The 17,739-nt window shown below is 38.6% G+C and overlaps 4 protein-coding genes across 4 annotated transcripts in view; 3 read left to right on the forward strand and 1 right to left on the reverse strand.

The window, feature by feature from the left end:
* LOC142351949 (uncharacterized) overlaps positions 1-17,739 on the reverse strand; it is a 50,554-nt gene that overhangs the window by 23,593 nt on the left and 9,222 nt on the right. The gene's annotated exons all lie outside the window — the stretch shown is intronic.
* LOC142351609 (uncharacterized) lies at positions 13,688-14,746 on the forward strand. Its single transcript, XM_075403748.1, has one exon. It carries the CDS (start codon positions 13,688-13,690, stop codon positions 14,744-14,746), a length of 1,059 nt encoding a protein of 352 aa, XP_075259863.1.
* LOC142351610 (uncharacterized) lies at positions 14,882-15,394 on the forward strand. The gene has a single exon (XM_075403749.1). The coding sequence runs from the start codon at positions 14,882-14,884 to the stop codon at positions 15,392-15,394; it is 513 nt and encodes a 170-aa protein (XP_075259864.1).
* On the forward strand, positions 15,853-17,202 carry LOC142351611 (uncharacterized). The gene has a single exon (XM_075403750.1). The coding sequence runs from the start codon at positions 15,853-15,855 to the stop codon at positions 17,200-17,202; it is 1,350 nt and encodes a 449-aa protein (XP_075259865.1).

The following is a 17,739-nucleotide window of genomic DNA, read 5'->3' on the forward strand; positions in this document are numbered from 1 at the left end:
GATAAGGTGAGTCATCATATTGATCGGGCATAGGATCAATGATTTTGACGAATAGTGCACCTACTTAAGATCTTATTTTATTAAAATAGAAATCATAAGGGATATACAATACGCGAAAATAAATCCAAACATTAGCTCAGATGTTAAAAGTGATCGTTGGGTTTCAAAGTAGGGGTAAAAGATACGTATAAAAGTAAAGAACTTGAAGACTGACCTACTAAGTGTGCTACTGCAATTGTCAACTTAATACAGAAATATGAAAAGCTACAAATAGAAAAATAGATCACAAGTTTTTCATTCATTAACATTTATCAACATACACGAGGCTTTTGAAACTGTCTAAAAATCTGCCGGATCTGCAACATTAGAAAAGAACTAATACAAGGGACTGTGCATAGGTTTTTCCTTTGCACGACAAATTCGAAATGCTTTGACAAAGCACTTCATACAAATCAGGAATGTTTGAAAAATCAGAAACTTGAAATTCGACTGCAAATTGTACACAAATCTATGGAAGCACTCGTTGTAGGGAAACAGAAAGTCTCAAACCCCAAGAAAAAAGTTACATCATTGTCAAAAAAACGTTGAGAACAGAACCCCACTTTTATATTGCATTACAGATGCAACTTAAGTGTGAGACTGAAAGAAAAACTACAGAAGTTTACTTGGTTTAAACTTAATTTTCTGACTAGTGAAATGAAAACTTGCTTGCGTTCGTTTAAGTCGAGTTTGGATAAAAAACTGAAATGGCACTTAGTTTATGAAATTTCTTGTAGTTCAACTGAACCCACTTATGTCGGCGAAAATTGCCGTCACGTTATCACGAGGGTAACAGAAAATCAGAGAAATGATTCACCGGTCGGGCAGCACGTTAGCGACTGCTGTGGGTCGTCAAAGTTGTTGTTTGGCGAATCATTGAAGTCTGCAGCGACATTAGAAAATTGATCGCATTGGAAGCATTGTACATAAGGCAACGAAAACCGAAATTAAACACGCGCGACAAATATCGTGGGCGGTAGATGACGCTCAATTATTAGTCTGACATGTGAGTTGGCTTGTTCAAAAGTTTTTAACAAACAATATATGCAAAAAAAAGTCACACAACTGTCAGAAATTAAAACCTAAAATCTCAGAAAAGAAGGCAAATAAACGACAATTTTCGAAAATTGAAAATCTAAGATTTTTTGGAAGTTCAAAAAACTATGTAAACAAGTGATCAATTTCCAGAACCCATAATATTTAATTTTTGTAGTGGTTGTTGACATAGTTACATCTTGTTTTAAAACAATCTTAGAGTAAAATTGATAACCTGAAAAGGCTAGTTTTAGCAAAAACGTTCGTTTTAAATTTGGAATTGGACAATCTGTTCTTCAATTTATTTTAAAATCAAATGGGTTATCATCCTCTAAATCGACAAAACAGTGAGCCCCACTATGAAAGATGACACCAGCTTTTTTAAATTTCCCGCAACCACTTATTGTATTTTGAACTTAGAGCAATATGCTATACTCTAGGAGCCACGTGGAACGATTGAAATATAACTAAGCTGATTGGATGTCTAGCATTCCTTCCGTGTACAGCACCACATGTATTATCACTCTTAGTTCAAAAAATTGAGTTGCGTTGTAGTACCAAACTCATCTCCCCAAATATATGTTTTAGCGTATCTTTTGTCTTTTTGTTCAAACTTGATTGTCTGATCTGCTTAAAGAACATTTCATGGATTGTCTTTAATCAAAGTCAGATACTGATTGGGTGTTCAATACGAGTTAGACTCCAGTCCAGGATAAGGTGAGTCATCATATTGATCGGGCATAGGATCAATGATTTTGACGAATAGTGCACCTACTTAAGATCTTTTTTTAATAAAATAGAAATCATAAGGGATATACAATACGCGAAAATAAATCCAAACATTGGCTCAGATTTTAAAAGTGATCGTTGGGTTTCAAAGTAAGGGTAAAAGGTACGTATAAAAGTAACGAACTTGAAGACTGACCTACTATGTGTGCTACTGCAATTGTCAACTTAATACAGAAATATAAAAGCTACAAATAGAAAAATGGATCACAAGTTTTTCATTCATTAACATTTATCAACATACAGGAGGCTTTTGAAAACTGTCTAAAAAACTGCCGGATCTGGGTTCGCTGCTTACATCGTTGAATATTTTGCAGAGATCTCTGTGAAAATATTTGATGAATGATCCAGCAGCTCTCTGGAGCTCAAAAGCTATGGACCGGAACATTTAGCCTTTTTCAGCAACTTCTCTATGTTTTGCTTTTAGTTCTTTAGACTGTTCGGCTGCTGTGACCGTATTGACAACCTATGCACTCCGAAGGTTAGCAAGGCAAGCCAGTTCACTACCGTAATATCACTCAAAATCTGCTTATTTTTCTTGCATCCTTCAAATGGAAAGCCCAACGGCACTCTTGTTGTCTATTCTGTAGAGATGACTCGGTGCTAGCTTTAAGGCAATGCAAAAAGAATTCAGGGTCTGCTTAATCGAATGGCTAAAGTTAGAGTGGCGAGGGCATCTCCGTTCTTGACTGGGACACGAATGACCCTGCCAATAGTCTGACTTCATCCCTTCGAAACATACGCAGTTGTGATGTTCACAGACGTTGGCTCCCAGGCGCAAACCCCTTGGATCTCTTAGTTGTTGATTCGACAGATTCAGATTCCGTTCTCTACCATTTTTCTCAGCTAGAATTGAAACTGCAGTCAACAACTTGCTCACCAAAGTAGTTAACAGGAGTCCTGTGAGTGCCCACTGCTGGAGGTAAAGAAGCGCGAGAACAGCAAGCATTTGTGCTGATGAGACACCAATTCAACCAAATGAGGAGAGCAAGATTGATTTCGTCAGTGGCCGGGAGGGCAGACCAACTGTTGGCAAAACTCATTATACTTTTGAAGACATCGTGATTGTTGGTGATTAGCGGTTCTGAGAAACCAGGCGAGGGAAAATTCTTATCCCATCGCTTTAGGTGCTTTTCCAAGAGCTTCTCAGAGCTGCTTGTACTAAATGGGTGAAACATGTTGTCAGCTCAAAACAACCAGAGAACCAGCTCACATGTAGCCCTTTTCAATTTTTGCTGAAAGTTTTTAACGCATTGTTCAACATAACTGATATTGTTATGGGTATTAAATCAACACAGGGGGACAGTGATCTTATTAACTCTGTTCTTCTGACTTCTGACTAGTTTATTTGTTTTGTAATTGTTGATTCGATATTTTCAGGTTTTTCTTGTTGTATTTACTTTCTGTAACCACTGAGAATTTAACTTGCCTTGGAAGCTATTAAAACGTTTGACTCCAATGGACAAAATTTGAATATGAGATCACCAGTGAGTTTCTCGTAAACTCGCTTCGACCAATTTGTTTGATGTTTAGTCTCAGGTGCCTCCTTAAACTGTGTCTTCTCATACGAGCTCTCTAAACCAGAATATAATGCTCGGTCCAGTGAGCGCCCGCTGAGGAAGCTTAAAAAAAGGAAACAGCAATTTTTGCGCGAATAAGACACCAAGTCAACCCCTTGAAGAGAGCAAGACTGACTAGAGAAACTGATTGTTAGCAACATATACATTTTTTACCCCGCTTAAATCTAATTTTGAAATACCATCGTATTTCTCTTGTAAATCTAGATCCAAGAAAAACTGACCTGTTATAAAAAATTAGAGCAATTTCGGCGTACTGCAACAATTTCGGAAGAGAGAAAAACCAAAGAGCGCATCCAGTTTATAAAGAATTTCTGTAAAATTTTCCAGATTTTCGGGTTATTCTGAGAGCAGAGAAAGCCACATGTTGTTTCGAATTGGGGCTTATAAAATTACAAGATCCTCGTTGGTTGTAACTTTTATTCCGGGCCATAATTTTGCACATTAATTAAGTATGTTAACTTAGTGGTTCTTTGAGACTGAGTCGGTTCTCCCAAGAAACTCAAATCACATTTTCCAAAGTCAGGACTCAAGCCGAGTTCCCTCTCAAAACATAAAAATTTGTCGTACATTTTTTAGTAAAATTCTGTAGTAATCTGCAAGATTGCCATCGTCCAAGTAATATGTGTTGAGTTTTGATTTCATTTGATTGACGAAAATTTGTATTGTCTGGACAAATGTCGGTGGAAAAGGGAGGTGCTTCCTTGTCCCCCTGTTGACTCTTTTCTCACGACGACATAATATTACCTCCATAATATAGGCAATTCGGTTGACTATAGGCGGTGTGTGTATAGATTTAAAAAATGGTCTAGACTTTGCGTAGACGTTTAGGCACAGGAGTTGATGAAGTTTCTTTAAAATCTAGTTTAAGTGAAACATCAGTTTTGAGGAAAGTGATGCCAGCATATGTTTGGGAAAAAATGAGCGTTTGAAGACATCGTGCTTGTTTGTGATAAACGGTTCTGAGAAACCAGGAGAGGGAACAAATTTATTCGACCGCTTTGGGTTCCTATCCAAATTGCTTGTGTTTTATGTGTCATATTGGTCGCAAAAACTCAAGCGAACGCCGGCTGATATGTTGCCCTATTCAAGCTTTGCTGAAATCATTTTAGCGCGTTGTTCAATATCATTGATATTGTTATTGGTGTTGTATTAACACCGGAGGATGATGACCTTTTTAGCTCTATTCCTCTTATTAATGAGTGAGCTCAAGCTAGCCGTTTTATTTCCAGTACTTTTGGAGTGGCTTAGAAAATAAAAAATAGACGCAAAGAACATGATACATAAGAGCGTTGGATGATTCAATTATTTTCTCATCAATTATGTCCGAGAAACAATTCGTCAATTGAAAAATTGTAACCCTAGAAACGCGCTTTAGAAGACTTAACAATCTTATCAATGCTCAAGAAATTATCTAATTGATCGCATCACCGACAAGTTTCACATATATACATTTTCAACACTTAAACTATTCACGTTGTTCAGAAACGTTTTGAGTTAAACCAACGGAGATAATAGATGCCAGATAGCAAGATACTTAAAAAAACAATCACAATGTATCCAATTCAAGAGTCCTGAATGTTTCGGACTGTTTTCAGCGTTGCATATCTTATTAAGTTTTTAAGTAATTAATTGTAAAATGAAATAATGGAAAGGAGAAGGTCTCGAAAAACAGCTAATTTAACTGAACTTATAAAATAAAAGTTAAAAATGAGGAAAGCGTACAGAAAACATGAAGCAATAAACGAGCTCAACCGACGCCAACTGATGGCCAGGTTATCCTGGAGTCTAACTTCAAAGCGAATCCTTCTGAGTCACAGCTCATCTTTTAGCCCAATTCTTCAGTGATGTCGGCACATATCATATCATATCACCAGTAAAGTTTGTGAAACATCAACCCTGTTCTTTAAAACGGAAATTAGTTGTGGGTTTTCCCCTTTACTGCTTCCGCCACTCAAAAATTTTTTCCTCATTAGGATATACTTCTCATCATGTTCGAGGGATATACGTTATATGACCACTAAGCTGGGTGGGGCATATATGGTACGAGTGGGGCCCAAACTCTAAACCCGTCAACGATAAACCAGAGGCTTAGGATAACGCACCGTCTATCGGCTGGGGCAATATGGAATAGCAACATTTCATAAGACAGAAAAACAACATATGTCTGTGTTAATAAGTTGAATCAAATGCTACACAAATTTAATTTGTGACCAGAATTTTACAGTTGCTGGAAGCCCGGGTTGCCCATCATACATTTTTCCTTAATTCCTTACAAGATCATATATGATCCCCGGTAATCATACAAGGTCATATAGGATTTGTATGGTTCCCCTTAATCATAAAACTTCATACAAAAAATCAATATAGTTTTAAACCACTCTAATCGTAACAGCTATAACGCTCAATCGGTAAAAATCGGTACACATCAGAGTAACCCAACAATTAGTTCTCCAAATTCATTTTTCCTTGTAATAATACGAGGTCATATTTGATTTGTATGATTCCTTGGTAGTCATACGAGGATCATACAAAAATATAACCTACTCTCAAAACGGCCTCAATCGCTATGTTCCAGGTTGCTCATACAGAAAAAATCAATCAAATATAAAGCGTGGAAATTGTTTTTATTCTTAGTAAACATACTAGGTCATATAAGATTTGTAGGATTTCTTAGTACTTATACAAGGATCATACAAAAATTTTCCAATGATGCCTCGGATTTTAAAGACTGGTAGTGGGTTTCAGAAGCAACACATAAGGCCATATAAAGCACTTTTTAAAAAGCCAAAATTGAATAAATAAATTCTTTGTGGTCATAATTCGTCATATATGGTTTATATGAATTCTTGGTAGTCATACAAGGATCGTAAGGATTTTAAAAAAAGTTATTTAAAAAGAAACTTTTGGCTTGTTGAAGTTCTTCGTTACGCAAACATAAACATGAACAATCACAGTTTAAAGAAATCAACATCACCAGTAAAAAAAAGATTCTTTGCAATAGGACTATTTAATTTTTAGTAGAATTGAGGCGTTTGATCACGATTAAACTGAATATTGGATTGATAATTATTTGTTTGGCTTCCAGTAAGAACGAGACTGCTCACAAACTAAAATTTCTTTTATGAACCTTGTATGAAACCCAGGAAATCCTTAGTGATCCTTGTACGAAATCAGGAAAATCATATATGATCCCTATAAGAAATCGAGGAAAAGGAAGTTTTTCCTAGCACGACGATGGATGAAAACCTAGCTGATCTTGCATAGCTTTCTCTAGTAATACAAGGACTAACAACTACTTCCTCGTCGTACGGGAACCTTTGTGATATCCTTGATTTCTCACAAGGATTATATATGATTTCTTCAATTTCATACAAGGATCATATATGATTTCCTGGGTTTCATACAAGAATCATGTGTTTTCTGGCTCTGATACTTCTACATAAATAGTTTTTCAGCCTTTTTTGAGATAATGTGAGATGTTTTTTGTAATTTAAATCCTTGATTTCCCATAAGGATCATTAATGGTTTTCTCGATTTCATGCAAGGATCATATATGGTTTCCCGGATTTCATGCAAGGATCATATATGATTTCCTTGGTTCCATGCAAGGATCATATATGATTTCCTTGGTTCCATGCAAGGATTGTACTAGGAAATACTTTTTGATTTTTATGACATCAGATATGATCCCTGTATGGAAACAAGGATGCGACGACCCGGGAGGGAATTCACGACCGCAATTTGTAGCCCGCAGTGGGATTTACTAATCTCTGATTGAATTCAAGTTTTCGGTGGTTTTAAGAATTATTAGTTTTATTTAGGCTTGAAAAATTAACAGATTAACGTCCTGTGCAATGCTGACACACATAAAACGGAGCTTTCTTTGTTTCGCAATGGTAATCTGGTGTGTTCTGATGTGTTGTCCTGATCAACGCTTTTACTGCTCTTCAGAAATTTCTCTTTGCTCAGTTGGTTAAGACATGCAATTCCTGGTATCATGACACCTGCGTATTACTATATGAAGATGAAGTAGTGGTTAGATGCATCTTGAAACTGCTTATAGATATGCAATACCTGGAGGGAGATAGTTGTTAGGGGTCTTTCCCATTATAGCGCCCCCCCAACAAAAATATAGCCTCCATAATTATGTATTTACAATGGTCGGGGTATGAAACATGATCAGGGGATAATAGGTATTCGGAAAAATAAAGTGGGTGGGCTAGATTGGGGAAAGACCCGGATTTAGAGCAAAACGGGCTCAGAGCCGAATGAGAAAAAAATGAATATAACAGCCATATGCCTAAATTTGCTTGGCAAATGATCCGATTGCGTTTGCTACTTTCCAAATTGTGATTCGCGGAGCAAGAAAACCGTATCGGGAACTGTTAGTATCTTTTGTGGTTTGTCAAGATATAGCAAAAACTTAGTGATAATGACGCGCTTCATTATCACTAAATTTTTGCTATGTCATGACAACCCAAAAGATACTAACCGTTCCCGCTAAGCTATATTTTCCTTTTCAATTTTTTCGGGTGTTTGACTTAGTACCTATCAAAATCCCTCTGCAAAGATGGCTAATTTTGGTTTTGAACTGAAATTTTTAAACTTGGTCAGTTCCTATCGCTCGTTTATTTGCCAGAGTGTTTTTTCTTAGATGATCACTTTCAGATTCCGCAGAAATGACAAGCAGAGTGACTAAATGAAGCGCTTTCGGACAGTTGCTCTTCATCGCTTTTATTCAAGATGTTTCTCAAGCCACGGAGTCCTCTTATCGCTATCTGTTTGCTGTTTGCTTGTTGCTTTCATCTTTCGAAAAATTACAAAAAGATTTCGATTATAAGATTCACAATTAAACTGTTTAAAATTTGAACACCTTAAGCGTTTACAATTGCAAATTAATTACCTCTAACCGTAAAGACACTAATGAACTGCTTGTGGTCCAATTTATTGAAAAATTAGATCTCAGCATATCTTGCAATCAGTCATGGAATAATCATCTTCATACTAAAAGTCTGTCTGCGAGAAAATTGTTCCGTTTTTTTAAAGATAAATACATCATGGTCCTGCAACTAACAAAACCTTCTCTAATAGCATTTATACACTCAAAACATATACTTATTTACGGCTTTAAAAATTGATTCCTTTCATTTGCATTCCAACAAAAACGCGAATTTTTTAATAAGCCTTATTTAAATTGATTCGGAGGACGAAAGAAGAACAGTGATCGATAAGAACCAAAAAGACTCTTTTTATCTACTTGTCTATAATGTGGTTTTCCTCAATAAAGCCGTAAATTGACTGAACTAAGTTTACAAACTTTAAAAATGCGAGAGATGTTTCAGAGGATCGAGTTTCCAAGGAGTATCACTCGTGTAACCCTGTCCAGAGTTCTCTGGTGAAAAGTTCTTATTACAGCGTGTATCCGGAAACTATTGATTATCTAGGGTTCGTGAGTTGGATGCGCTCCACTTGTCCTCTCCATAGCCCCTCTCCATGGCCCCTCCAGATGGTTTGCGAGAATTCACCACGTACAAAAGAGACTATTCACATTCTACGCGAGCGAACATCTCTCAAACACTGGCCAACAGTTTAAGAAATATGATCTTGCGATATAATTTCATAAGACTAATGATGGTAAGAGCGAAAAATATTTCAGATTCAGGACGCTTCAGTTGTAACATAGCTCTACCTTTAAAAAAAACTGTCAGAAAACGAAAAGTTGTTGTCTGAGCTGCAATGTCTGCTCAATGAATTGACATAACGCTTCTTCTTTTGTTTTGATGGAAATTTTGAACCTTGTAGTTCTTTTGTCTTTTCTTTTTTTCCCTTTTTTTAAGACTTTAGGGCGTTTTATATCAATGTTATATGTCAAGTGAGAACCAAAACTGAGGTACCCTGCAATTCAGTATTACCACTCACGGACAGATTCAGCTTTTTGATTCTCTGCCATCGTTTTACGTCGATTTTTGTGGATATGGAATATTCGACAAAAATATATTTGATTAACGTTTCCGCAATGACATCGATTTTGCAATCACCATGAAAAATTTTCAAACTATATTCACCTTTCCATCCACAGCTAATCAAAGATGCGTTTTCGGAACCACGTGACTAGCAAATACAAAACCAGGTGACTAGCAGGATAAATGGAATTTGAAAATTACGAAACGGTGGAAGTTGTTAATTTGTTCTTAATTAGCTGAAACATTATTTGAAAACTACGTGTTACGACCTTTTATTTCTATAAATCATCTTTGTGTGTGTGCATATATATATATATATATATATATATATATATATATATATATGTGTATATATATATATATATATATATATATATATATATATATGTATGTATATATATATATATATATATATATATGTTTATATATATATATATATATATATATATATATAAAAAATATATAACATATATATATATATATATATTATATATATACATATATATATATATATATATATATATATATAAATATAAATATATATGTTCAATATATATATACATATATATATATATATATAAGTATATACATATATTTAAATTTATATATATATATATATATATATATATATATATAAATATAAATATATATGTTCAATATATATATATACATATATATATATATAAGTATATACATATATTTAAATTTATATATATATATATATATATATATATATATTGTATAGGAACCAAGTTCCTTTATATTTTATCTCACCCCACACCCTCATTTTCCACCCCCCCCCCCCACCTACACTTTCGTCCTCCAAAACCATTCATTACCTGAATTCCATTCCCCCAACCTATTTCCATTGAAGCTATTTATTTAATTTGATTTTATTGAAAAAGTCAGAAGTGGTTGACATTCACTTTCAATATTATTTATAGTAAGGGATTTACCGTTTTTAACCACAACTTGTGTGCCAATGGCGCGAATTATGATGTATTTATAGAGCTTGATCTGCTAGCATGGTTGCGACTTTCAGAAATACAAATATTAATGAAAAGTTGTCTTGTTATGCAAGACTTAGGCCGAAGAGCATGAATATTTTTGGCGTATCCTAGGGTCTAAAAAGGACCATTGGTAAACATGCTCGACTCAAACTGGGGAAGTCTTGATTTTATAGGGGGGAACTTAGGCATTTGACACTTAGCACATTTAAACTCTGGTTTGATAACTTCACAAGTTTTAATCAAAAACATCACAATCACAAAAGATCCAACTGATTTTTAATCTGGCTCTAGAAGTGAAGACTGATTTGAGAGTTCTCCTGAGAAGGAAGCCTAGTCACGACAGATGGGCTAGCCTTACTTGCAGAATTGAAAGTCTTCATTTCGAAAGCTGGACTTTAATAGGCGTCTAGTTATCGTTGGATCAAAATAGTATCTTTCCGCATTATTTCTGAAAGGAGTAGGTCCAACTCTAGGTGAAATTTAAAAGCACCACTAACACATACATTGACTTAGGATTAGTTGCAAGGCCTGGTATGCCCTTGCTACATTAAGGTTTATAGGAACGTGAAGTTATCCCCCCACCAGTGTCAGTAGACACACACACATTAGTCAAAAGTTAGCCACCACAGGTTAGGGTTCTTTCTATCGCGCTCGAAAAACAAATAGGCAACCGGACAAAAAGTTATAATTGTCTACGTTTGTAAGAATTTCACTGATTAGTGAAAAGGTTTAACTCTATACAACTTAATAACGAAGCTTCATCAAACTTCACTGATTAGTGATTGCGACAAGCAAAAACATAGCAAACAAACATTTGGCGAAAAACATTAGCTAAGCACAGTAAGCAACAGCCTCATTTAAATTATAGGTTTAACATAACAAAAGACAGAATAGGGCTGTTAGAAGAAAACATAGTGCAGTAACAGTGCAGTATAAACTTTGTAAAAGAAAAACTTCTAAAACAGTCAATATGCCAAACAAGTCCAAAGCATCATCAGCAGCAAAGAACAGCCTAAAGCAACAACTTCAGATGAAAGTGATAGAGTGGAACGCAGTAAAAGACCTCTTCGAAGAACAAAGCAATAGTAACGAAGGTCTAAGCATACTACGTCAAATTTGCGAAGTCTTGAGGTCTCTAAAAAAGCAGTTAGACAGAAGTTGTAGTGAACTCTTGAAGCTACAGCTGACAAGTGAAGAGTTGACAACACTTGCTAATGAATCTGCCGAAAGAAACATAACCATGCTGAAATGCAAACAGAGAGCAAAGCACACAGAACAGATGCAAGTGACACTGAATCTGTTTTTAACACATCAGCAGAGCCTTCACCTAATCTATTGAGAAAACAGAACCCTTTACGCAATAGAGCAATGAAACATCATTTCGCAAGCCGCAACAATCAGGAAAGTAACAACTCTGACTCGTCCGACTCCGAAGATCCTGATAATTCTCAGCCCGTTCTGAACATTGAACAGAGAGGAAGAAACCGGTAATTTCTCACGGGGGCACTGAGAACAGATGAACGATCGAGAGAAGAGAACAATGTTCAAGGGCAGAGCCGACATGAGAGTGAAGACAGCAGAGCAGGGCATTTGCAACAACAATGTTCTTTTCACAACAATAACCAGGCTGCTCCAACCATGAGCCATAGGTACACACCGCAAACCAATCAACTACCAGTGAACAATTTCAGCGGACCTGATGGACACAATAACAACGGCTATAACAACAACCTATACAATGGCTTTCCGAGTTTCCCACCAGACTGGATGCAACACCAAGAACTGATGATACAGAACACATTGAGTTTGCCTAAGATTTCAATTGACAATTTCACTGGTGATCCTCTAAAATGGCATCAGTGGTTCAGTTTCTTCAAAGCAACCATTCACAACAACAGTGGCCTCTCAGACGCCCAAAAACTGACATACCTCCAAAACTCAGTAACTCATAAAGCAAGAGATTCCATAAGTGGATACTCCTACAATGGGGATTACTACGATGAAGCCATAGCTGAATTGACCAGATAGTTTGGCAAACCACAGCATATTGTCGCTGCATACCTGGATCAATTAGAGAAGTGGCCAAAACCCAGATTAGACGAACCAAACTCTTTTGTGAGCTTCTCATCTTTCTTGAGGAGACTTGTACAAACCTTCCGACTCCACAACTTTGAAGCTGATCTGAAGTCTTCAGCTGTCTTGAGAATGGCCAGAGACAAATTGAACCCTAACATGATAATCAGATGGAATCAACACACAAGAAGCCAAGGCTTGCTGCAACCTAATCTTACCCATTTTGCTGATTGTGTTGACTCATACGCAGAGGCGTGCGAAGACATCTCCCCACAACGGAACCAGAGAACCAGAGTGAACAATTTTTCTAGGAGGGGGCCTTCAGATGTTTCATGGCAACTCTGCTCACAAAACCTTGGTCGTTGTCCCGAATACTTTGAAAAGTCAGTTTATGACCGACAGGGTTGTTTGAGGAGGTTCAATCTCTGCCCTAACTGTCTAAGAGCTCACGAAAAGGGTCTCTGCCAATCGAAAACAAGGTGCCTTGTGGACAGATGCAATGGCTTCCATCACTCAACGCTCTATAGGACAGATGCAAGGCAACAGCAACAAAATGCGCAACCAATTGAGAACTGGAATCAAAACTCACAAAACAATGTCTTCAGAAACCAAACAAACCAAAGCCAGTCAAGCTATGGACGTAACTTTAATAATGAAAAGCAAAGGCAGCAGATGGGTTCAAATTACAACCAACAGAGTGGAAACCAGAACATGCAAAGTGGATCTAACAGCAGCACTTCACACAGGGGCAACTGGAACGAAAGCGGTTTTCACCCTCAGCCGATGAACGCACAGAACAACGTCAGCAGACAGCAGGGTAACAATAAACCTACTGTAGTCCAACAGCAGGCAATTACACCGCAACAAAACTACACTTGCAGCAACCAACAGGAAACTTCGTGGATCAGACCGCAGATACAATTGCAAGCGATACCAGTAACACTTTTCAACAGAGATCTTAGCATCGAAACCTCCGCCTTGTTGGACAGTGTCAGTGACAACACTCAAATAACACAGAAGGTTGCTGATGCACTTCAAGTTCAACAACCGAAAGACATAACCCTACCACTAGCTTCACTTCACGGTGAACACTCAGTTAAAACTGCAGATGTCATGATCGGCATAGCAGCTGTTCGGCATAGTGCAGCAGTTGTTCTGTGATCAGAATCCCTGTGTACGCAACAACAATGGAGAGTTTCGAATGCCAAGAGTTCAAATTGAAATGTTGAATGAGATCTGCAGAGACCATTCTCACCTAAGATTTCCAGCAATCAGAGACAACCGGATCGGAATTCTGATTGCAGCAGATGCATTCACAGCAACAGTTCCCAGACAGTTCACAACAGGACCCACTGGCACCCCATACGGAGTCAACACTCTGCTTGGCTGGACACTGACAGGGCCCATTCCTCAGAGGTACACACAGAAGAGGGTCGGACAGTCAAACAGCACAAGCATAACACTTTTCAATCATATCAGGAGACGACAACACGATCCAGATGAAGATCATCTCCAACTCTTCTGGACAATTGAAGGAATGAACTTCAATCAGTGCTCTTCAAAGGGACAGTCTTCAGATGACAAAGAAGCTCTGTCCATCCTCAATGATACCATAAAACACTTTGGTCACAGATACCAGATTGGACTTCCATATGAGAAAGACATCAAACTTCCTAACAACTGCTTCAAGGCAAAAGTTCTGTGGCACGCTCTGCAGCAGAGACTGGAGAGGGACACAAATTTCAGAGAACGCCACGAGGAAACCATCAAAAAAGATTTGGATAAAAACTACATCACAACTGCAGACCCCAGTTGCAGACACTCTGTCTGGTACCTTCCCCATCACCCAGTGATCAACAAACAGAAACCAGATAAAATCCGCAGAGTCACAAATGCTGCTTCCAAATATGAGGGTACCTCACTCAATGATGCACTGCTGACAGGGACGGATCTATTCTGCAACCTGCATGGCCTTCTTCTCCGCTTCAGACAGTACTCAGTGGCAATCACAGCTGACATTGAGGCAATGTTCATGCAGATTGGCATCCAACCACAAGCCCAGGACTATCGTTTTCTGTGGACACAGAATGGCATTGAAAATATCTTCAAATACAATCGACTCATTTTTGGAGCCACATGCTCACCTTCTTGTGCGATTTTTGTTCTGCAGAAGTGTGCAAATGACCACAAACAAGAACATCCAGAGGCCCACACATCAATCATGCAGCAGTTCTACATGGATGATTTCATGCAGACCTAACCTTCTGAAGAGGAGGCCCGCAGAAGTGCAGATGAGATCAAAACTGTTTTGCATACAGGAGGATTCAATCTGACAAAGTTCTTGAGCAACAGACCAGCCGCATTAGATAACTTACTGGAAGAAGACAAGGCGGATATGAAAACCCAAAGAATCCTTGGTCAGACATGGGACCCCAAAACTGACAAGTTGATGTTTGCAAAACCGAAGCTTCATTACACAGGACAACAGATGACTCAAAGAAAGGTGCCTTCAATGGCAGCTTCTCTGTTCGATCCAGTCGGACTGATTTCACCTTTTGCCATCAGAATAAAATGCATTCTCCAAAGAATCATTAAAGAGGGAAGAAACTGGGATCAACCTGTGTCGGAACGCTACCAACAGGAACTACAGGAGTGGATGGATGAGTTCGACAGCATGACTTCAATCGAAATTCCTAGATGGTTGATTCCCAGCACCAATGGATCTCATCAACTTCACACGTTCACTGAAGCCTCAATGAGTGCAATTGTTGCCACAGTTTATGTGAGGACAACCAAAGCCGATGGATCTTCCACATCCCGATATGTGATCAGTAAAACAATAGTGGCGCCAATCAAGCAGCTGAGCATTCCAAAACTGGAATTGGAAGCGGCAACACTTGGAGGATAAGTTCAAAACACTTTTGGGCAGACAGCACCGCTACACTTGGATGGATCCAATCCAAGCAGAGACAGAAGTTGTATATTGCCAACAGATTGACCAAATTTCACGAGAATTCCAGCCCGGACAATTGGAGACGAATTCTGGAAAGATGAATCCCGCTGACCACGGCACACGAGACCTCAACTCATCAGAAATACCAAAGCTCTAACTTCAACCACCGGACTCTCTGAGCACACCTCAAGACTCCTGGATTTTTGCCGAAGACTGTGATCGCCACATATTCGCTGCACAAGCGACACAACTTCAGACGCCAGCCGTTGTGGTTGAAAAATTTTCAACATGGAGTCGACTACTCAACTCTACTAGAATGGTGTTCCAGGCAATAAAACGCTTCAAGGCAAAAGTCCGAACTAGATGACAAAACGAATCACCTGAGACCTCCAACAATGACATTTTAGCATCAGATGAGAAAAGGGCAGGGAACTACTTCATTAAAATGTCCCAAAACAATTTCTGCACTGTTGAAGGGAGACGATCTTGGGAAAGGAGACAAGCTGATGCCCTTCACACCCTTTCTAGATGACGATGGACTCTTGAGGGTAGGAGGAAGACTCAACAAGGCACCTCTAGCCTACAGTGCGAAATATCCTCTTGTTCTCCATAGCAGGAGCAAAATTGCAAGACTGTTGATTGAAAAGGCGCACCATGACTCTGGCCATCAGGTCGTGACGCATGTGAAGGCTCACCTGCAACAAACTTTCCTGATGATTGGATTGAGAAAAGTTCTGCGAAGTCTGGGGAAATACTGTTTCATTTGCAGACGATGGAGGGCAGACAATGTGAGACCGAAGATGGCCGATCTTCCTGAATTCAGATTTCCAGATGCAAACAAGCAGTACCCCCTCGTCAACACAGGAATGGACATGTTTGGACCATTCTACATTGAGCAGAAGAGAGAGGGCACCCAGATGCAATACGTGTGCTTGTTCACATGCCTGGTCACCAGAGCTGTCCACCTAGAAGTATGCCATGACCTCTCAACCGATTGTCTTCTCATGACCATCCGCAGATTTGTATCTCGACGTGGATACCCTGATCAGATTGTGAGTGACAATGGCAAAAACTTCATTGGAGCCAACCAAGCAATGAGGTTTAAGTTCCAGAGAAGCTACAAGCCAGACAACGAGTACATCAGACTGCAATTGGCTCAACAGAACATTCAGTGGACTTTCAACCCTCCATTGGCACCACACTTCGGAGGAGTCTGGGAGAGGCTGATACAGACCGCGAAGAGGAGTCTACTAATAGTGCTGGGCAGTCAGAAACTAACACTTTCAGTTTTCCAGACAGTTGTGGCAGAGGCCGAGGCAACTTTGAACTCAGGACCATTAACTCATGTGGGCTGCAGCATCTCAGATGAGGGACCACTTACTCCGAATCACTTTCTCATTCGCAGACCTCACATGTGTTTGAAACCTCTTGTGAACAGCAACCAGCGGTTCTCCACTAAGGATTTCAAGTTGACGCAGACACTACTTGATCACTACTGGAGCAGGTTGCTGAAGGAATATATTCCTGTGCTCAACAAGAGAACGAAGTGGCAAAGGTCAAATGATGAGCTGGATGAAGGTGACATTGTGTGGGTGCTCAAGGACTTCACACCCAGAGGCATCTGGCCTCTAGGGAAGATTGTGAAAGCACAAAGAGGTTCAGACGGAATAGCCAGGAGCTTCGACATGCAGACATCTACAGGAATGGTACAGAGACCAAGTCTTGTATTCTCACAATTGTCAGGTGTGCAGGAGGGTCAATGAAACAAGTTCATTGAAACACACACACACACACACACACACACACACAAACACACACACACACACAAACAAAAAACTCAATATCAGAAAGAAAACTTTTTGTGCTTTATTTTTTTGTGTTTACATTTTCATTTCAAATGTTGCCTTTTCTTGCCGGGAGTGTAAAGGAACCAAGTTCCTTTATATTTTATCTCCCCCACGCCCCCATTTCCCTCCCCCCACCTACACTTTCGTCCTTCAAAACCCATTCATTACCTGATTTTCATTCCCCCAACCTATTTCCATTGAAGCTATTTATTTAAGTTGATTTTATTGAAGAAGTGAGAAGTGGTTGACCTTCACTTTCAATATATTTATAGTAGGGCATTTCCCGTTTTCAACCACATTTTGTGTGCCAATGGCGCGAATTATGATGTATTTATAGAGCTTGATTTGCTACCATGGTTGCGACTTTGAAAAATACAAATATTAATGAAAAGTTGTCTTGGTATGCCAAATATTAATGAAAAGTTGTCAAATATTAATGAAAAGTTGTCTTGG

Source organism: Convolutriloba macropyga, chromosome 13 (assembly GCF_964194025.1).
Source record: "Convolutriloba macropyga chromosome 13, txConMacr16.3, whole genome shotgun sequence".
Taxonomy (NCBI): Eukaryota; Metazoa; Xenacoelomorpha; order Acoela; family Convolutidae; genus Convolutriloba; species Convolutriloba macropyga.

What these genes read in the sequence shown, in the direction of transcription:
- LOC142351609 (XM_075403748.1), top strand. Translation starts at nt 13,688, where the DNA reads ATGCCAAGAGTTCAAATTGAAATGTTGAATGAGATCTGCAGAGACCAT.
- LOC142351610 (XM_075403749.1), top strand. Translation starts at nt 14,882, where the DNA reads ATGAAAACCCAAAGAATCCTTGGTCAGACATGGGACCCCAAAACTGAC.
- LOC142351611 (XM_075403750.1), top strand. Translation starts at nt 15,853, where the DNA reads ATGAGAAAAGGGCAGGGAACTACTTCATTAAAATGTCCCAAAACAATT.